This window comes from Macrosteles quadrilineatus, unplaced genomic scaffold, assembly GCF_028750875.1.
Source record: "Macrosteles quadrilineatus isolate MER2022 unplaced genomic scaffold, UCM_ALF_1.0 Scaffold_1__1_contigs__length_201487025, whole genome shotgun sequence".
Classification (NCBI taxonomy): domain Eukaryota; kingdom Metazoa; phylum Arthropoda; class Insecta; order Hemiptera; family Cicadellidae; genus Macrosteles; species Macrosteles quadrilineatus.
The window spans coordinates 99,261,827-99,267,826 of NW_026542594.1; the positions used below are offsets into that span (position 1 = coordinate 99,261,827).

At 32.6% G+C, this 6,000-nt stretch overlaps 1 protein-coding gene across 14 annotated transcripts in view; it reads left to right on the forward strand.

Moving 5' to 3' along the window:
• LOC128994679 (coiled-coil domain-containing protein 186-like) overlaps positions 1-5,777 on the forward strand; it is a 152,877-nt gene extending 147,100 nt beyond the window's left edge. For all 14 annotated transcript variants that reach the window (XM_054419437.1, XM_054419517.1, XM_054419675.1 and 11 more), the window contains one exon: positions 975-5,777. In XM_054419437.1, coding sequence (XP_054275412.1) covers positions 975-2,424 — 1,450 coding nt within the window. In that variant the 3' untranslated portion in view covers positions 2,425-5,777. The remainder of the gene's footprint in view (positions 1-974) is intronic.
• The last annotated feature ends 223 nt before the right edge of the window (positions 5,778-6,000 follow it).

The following is a 6,000-nucleotide window of genomic DNA, read 5'->3' on the forward strand; positions in this document are numbered from 1 at the left end:
TTAAAATAATGATTGTTCTGTGGAACTTTTGATTGTGTCAAACAGTTTTGCTTATCAAAAATCCTGAAGTAATTAATATATAAAAAATTATACAGTCACTAAAAATCATGAAATAATTTATTTTTGTAAAAAAATACAACCGACTTCAAACGCTCTAAAAAGAATGAAATAATTTCAATAAAGTAAACTTTTGTATTAGGCAAGCTCACGTATTTCAAGTCGGCGCGGCTCAAACTGCAAATATGATTGAAATTAAATGTTGTGTGTGTATTTTGAAAATCAATAAATTGTAGCTGGATAACATAAATATATAAAAAAAACATACTGAACTGTTTTGTTTATATATTAAAGGAAATATTTTCTTGTATTTTATGTTTACTTCAGAATAAATGCATTATGAAAATAACACACACAAATGTTCTATATGAATAGGAAAATAATTTAGTTTGATATTATTATAGGGAAAAGAAGCTAGTTTAGTATTAAAACGTTACTTTTCCAAGTTAGAAACATTTAAATGCGTTATAATCTTTTTAAAGATACTCGTTAATACCACTATAATGCCGATCTCTGATTACGGTAATAAAATAACACTTAACGCATAACTATGAAAAAGACATGCAGATTAACACCTTTAGTTATAGAGTCACCTGCAATATGGACACCCTCTTTCAGTTATGTATCAAACATCATCATAGAGTCGCGCCGACTTAAAATACGTGAGCTTGCCTAATACAAAAGTTTACTTTATTGAAATTATTTCATTCTTTTTAGAGCGTTTGAAGTCGGTTGTATTTTTTTACAAAAATAAATTATCAAAGCATAGAAAATCAAGCTATTATTTCTACCAGTTGGATAATTCAGTGGGAGAAGTGGACATTTGTCTGTGAGCTTTCATTTGCATATCTGCCAATATTCAAGTTATTTACTTTTTAATTACTATTACTCCTTTGTAACCGTATGATGTCTTACAGATCCAAAGAGGTGGAAAATATGCAAGAGAAGACTATCGAGTGCAATACAGTAGTTAATAATCTGTCATCATCAAACACTATTCTACAGGAGTCTGGTAGGAAAATAAGTAGAGAGAATAATAAGCAAGATTTAGGCTTAACCGAGAATACTGGAGAATTAAGTGAAGATAAAATTGTAGTCAAACCTAAACAAGAGCTTGACATCAAATCGCCATCAGTAAAACTTGTTCCTAATATGAGTGAAAGTAAACACGTTGAATTAAACATGGAGGACGAAGAGGTGTCTCATAAGTTAGTTGATGAAAAAGAGTCTGTTGTAGCTTATCAACAGGAAATTACATTTACGCCAAATCAAATTGATGTTCCTCCTGTAGCCAAAGCAACTTCCTGTTTTAAAAAAAATTGGAAAAATAATGGTAAGGTACAAAAAGCCCACTTTGACCCCAACAAGTTTTTGAACAAAAAGATTCAAATTTTGATTAAAAAAGGGTTGTTTGATTCAAAAATACAATTTTTGTTAAACTATTTAAAATCCTACTACTCTCTTGACTATGACAATATAGAAGAGTCAGCCAACATGAACCCTGTGCCAATTCGCCCACAATCAATCGCAAGTATGGTAACTGTGCCAAATACTCGTTTACAATACTCTCAATTAGGATTCAACAAAAACATTTCAACTGAGGTGAATGATTATTATTGTTCTCAAAAATCAGTTGCAAGCATGGCAACAGTGCCAAATACTCGTTTACCTCCTTACTCTCTCGAGGTTGCAGACAAAGAAGATTGTGCTAGTGTGTCGACTGTTCTAAATATAAAGTTTTCCTCTACAAAATCAGTTGCAAGTATGGCAACATTGCCAAATACTCGTTTACCACCTTACCCTTTAGAGGTTGCAGACAAAGAAGATTGTGCTAGTGTGTCCACTGTTCTAAATTATTCCTCAGGAAATACTGTGGCAAGTATGGCAACAGTGCCAAATACTCGTTTACCACCTTGCTCTCGAGTGGTTGCAGACAAAGAAGATTGTGCTAGTGTGTCCACTGTTCTAAATTATTCCTCAGGGAATACTGTGGCAAGTATGGCAACAGTGCCAAATACTCGTTTACCACCTTGCTCTCGAGTGGTTGCAGACAAAGAAGATAATGCTAGTGTGTCCACTGTTCTAAATTATTCCTCAGGAAATGCTGTGGCAAGTATGGCAACAGTGCCAAATACTCGTTTACCACTTTACTCTCCAGTGGTTGCAAGCATGACAACAGTAACCAATGAGTCACAGTACTCTTGTAAAAACAACTTTAAACCACCTTATCCGAGACAGATGTTCAGACCAAGAAATGTTGAACGCTCTCAACCGTCTAGATTTTACAATAGAGGAAGGGATCTCAGGCGTAGCAGTTACCACCATCATGCAAGACAAAAGCTTAGCTATCCACAAAGGTACAAGTAATTAGTTAATATTTAGTTCTCAACTGAGTAATTTGATCTGCCCCATGGGGCTAGATCCAGCTAGAATGGTGAGTGGTGAGTGGATGAAGTAAAGAACCCTTGTTTTAATGTTTTACCATAGATTAATATGCAAGAGACAGATTAATTTCATTTATAGCTTTAAAATTGCAAAATAACTTCTTACTGGACCAGATCTACACCTTTGATTAATGATACAAAAGACTTCAGTATCCAATAGACAATGCCTACTCCCAGTGGTTGTGGTGTTCTAAACATTACCAGCTGCTATATAAATTTGGTAAATAGTACTATAGATAAAACCACCCCTTGGTAAATTTCTCATCCTTATCGAACAGCTGAAGAAATTTGTATTGTTATTTCTGTACAGTGTACTGCAGAGGTCGTGTTTTGTTTACAATTTGTTTCTTGTTATTTCTATCATTTACAACCTCGTTTAACCAAATAATACGATCTAATTATAAACAATAACTCGTCCCCTAGTTTAGTTATATAACCAAACAGTAAAGCACAAATCGAGAAATTTACCCTAAAATAATAGAAACAAAATTTCCTTGACATTAGCATCCAGTGTCACCGTACATGAACTAGACACGAAAAATGAGCTTTAAAATTATTTACAATGGGATGAGAATTTTACTTGTGTTGGTTAGTCTATGATAGTACTTATCAAAGGAATTTTCAAAATATTTAGAAAGAATTTGATAGGTAAAAACTGAAGTAATAGTACTCCTAAATATAAAAACAATTTAACCTATCATAAACAAACTGTAAGTTACATATTTTTTATTTACATTTAATATATATTCAAATAGTTTGTTATCAAAACATGTGTTAAAACTCCAACCTTAATTAATTAGATATATATTTTGTTATTTGATTTTGTCAATTGGCATGACTTGATTAAGCATGACACACCAAGTTTTGGCACTGAGAATTAAACAGTGTGTGTATAAAACTGACATTTGGTTGTTACTCTATTTGCTTCACAAATTGTCTATAACTGAATATAAATATCTTGTTGTTCAAGCAAATTAATTAAGTAATATTTAATGGATTCAAAGTTCTGGGTTGTCTGTTATAGTTACTTCTTAGTTAATCCATTATAACTAAGATGTCTGATAATTCTAAGATGTCTAATTAATTTGTAGATAAGGTGATGGCAAGTATAATCGAATCATTTGAACAGGGTGAGGAATAGTTACTGTTATTTCTACGGAAGCCTTAAAAAATTATGTTAAACATATTGTACGAAAATAGCCAAAGTATAATAGTGTAACATTTGAACCATACTGCACTAAAACAAGAATGAGCTCAAACTTTTACCATACTAACTTTCACTTGAGCAAGCAAAGGATAGAAGTAAATTTGTTCTAAAAAGCGTTAGGGGAAAATTCGATCAAGTATTTTACTATGCATCTTCTTGAGCCTCTGCTGAGTACAAGAAAAATGAGGACGATCAGGTATTTAATGGGTATCAGGCCTATCAGGTATTTAATGACCTTGAAGTTAAAACAAAATAACTCTACATGGTGTTGTAACCCAAATTACAAGTACTATAAGACACTTTTTAACAACAAGACAAGCTCACATTTTGGTTTCCCATTTGCATTGTCGCATAGTTATTTATGAGAATTATTGTTATTAAGAATTTATTGTGATTTAGGCCCGATTTCACCAAACACTCAAACCGCCGTTAGGCCTTGCTCTAACTGCAGTTAGCTCTTAACTGACGAAATGGGATTTCACCACACTCGCCTTTAGAGCTAGTTTAGACTAAACTGTTGTTAGATAATTAACTGCCCAATTTTGACCGGTTTACTTCTTTAATCTTTAGTTAAGAAATATCAGCTGGCTTTAAGTTTGAAGTTTATATGGAAAGGCCAAATGCTAGAAGAGCATACAATACAAATTAGCCTTTGAAAGTGATAGTGATGAAGAGTTGCCTATGTTGTTTGCTGAACTAGGAGGATAAGAGAAAAGGTTATTGATTTAACTATGACAAAATCAATTTTATCACTAGATATGAATCATCAAAACGTTTTGCCTTTTTCTCAAGGTTATCCCACAAGGTTTTTAGTAAAGGCGTATCTCTAGCTATGTGATCAGCCACTCTACTCATCGTGAGAGAACCACGTTGTACAATACTTAACAACATCCTACAACAACTTGAAAAAACCCAAAAAATTAGGTTTGTGATGTTGCACTTTGGCTGCAAAGTGTATGGGTTTTGTTTACGTTTGGTTTGTGGTTCCTGTTGTTGAACCAATTCTGGGTGCATAAATCCTGGATGAAAAAAGTGTTTTTCTACCTACATGATTAAATTCCTTTTTTCTTTGTTCGAAAAAATAGACTACCTTTTCCTTTTCCCGGTTTTGAGTAACCCTAACCCTACGGTCAAACAATTAATTTAGTTCACAATAACTTAACCTAAATTGTCTTTATTCTGCTAGTATTTATAGAAAATCATTATTTTTATGTATCTTTTTGTGTCTTATTCTTGTAACTCTTTTTGCCTCAAGTTTTCTCACTATTTCAAATGTACTCAACAGCAAAACTCAATCCTCTGTTCCTCAATTGAATCTTTTTTATCAACATTGCTTTGTCTTTATTTACTTATGTTAATTGTTTAGCTATTTATTCTTTTTTCCTGTTGTTTTTTTCTTGTTGCTCGGAATCTATTGTATACTTGTAATCTTGCTGTCTCCAGTTTTTTTTTTCACTACCTCATAAACACAAATTTATTTTCTAGGTTATGTTTACTTCTTGCTCCCAAAACAACCCGGTATTATAACAGTTACTGCCACCTCCACCTGGATTTTACTCTAAACTTTCGTTTATAAAACAAGCGTTAAATTTGACATGTTTTCGTTGGTGAAACCAGATTTCCCAAACTGTGGTTTAAATCATCACTTAGTTTTAACCGAAGATTAACTAAACCTACAACGTTATAAACGTTAGTGTGAATTTGGTGAAATCGGGCCTAAGTCTCAACTTGGCGTTGAGTATTAGTTATAATGAATTATTAATATCATTAAAACTGGAAATAAAGAATACAAGGCCAAATATGAGCTTGGTTTGACAATAGCTGGCTTGGATAGTTAATACAAATACAGTACCTACCTGTAAGCAAATTGTATACAATATATGTCAGTGTATGACTTTCTTAATAATTGATAATGTGCCTTGTGATGAATCTTTTATGTTTGTTTTCTGATGTTTATGATGTTTGTGTTGATAAATGCCTCTGAAAATGGGGTTTGGCTTAAAAGGAAGAAAGATACTAATAGTTCTTATAAAATGTATTTACTTTTTTTTAATAAAGTTTTGGTAACAGCTTAGTTGATTCTTTTTCCTTTAGAGAAAAAAAATATATATCTATAACATTATAAAGCAGAGTCTGTCCTAGTGCTACACAAGACACATTCAAAAATCTGAGAAGAGTCTGCCTAACAAAGAAACACAACACAGCAATAGTTTGTGATACATTGCCAAAATAGAGGAAGACTTTTGCAGCCATCTGAAGGTGTTGTAAAACTGGGTTTATGTGCGAAACAGA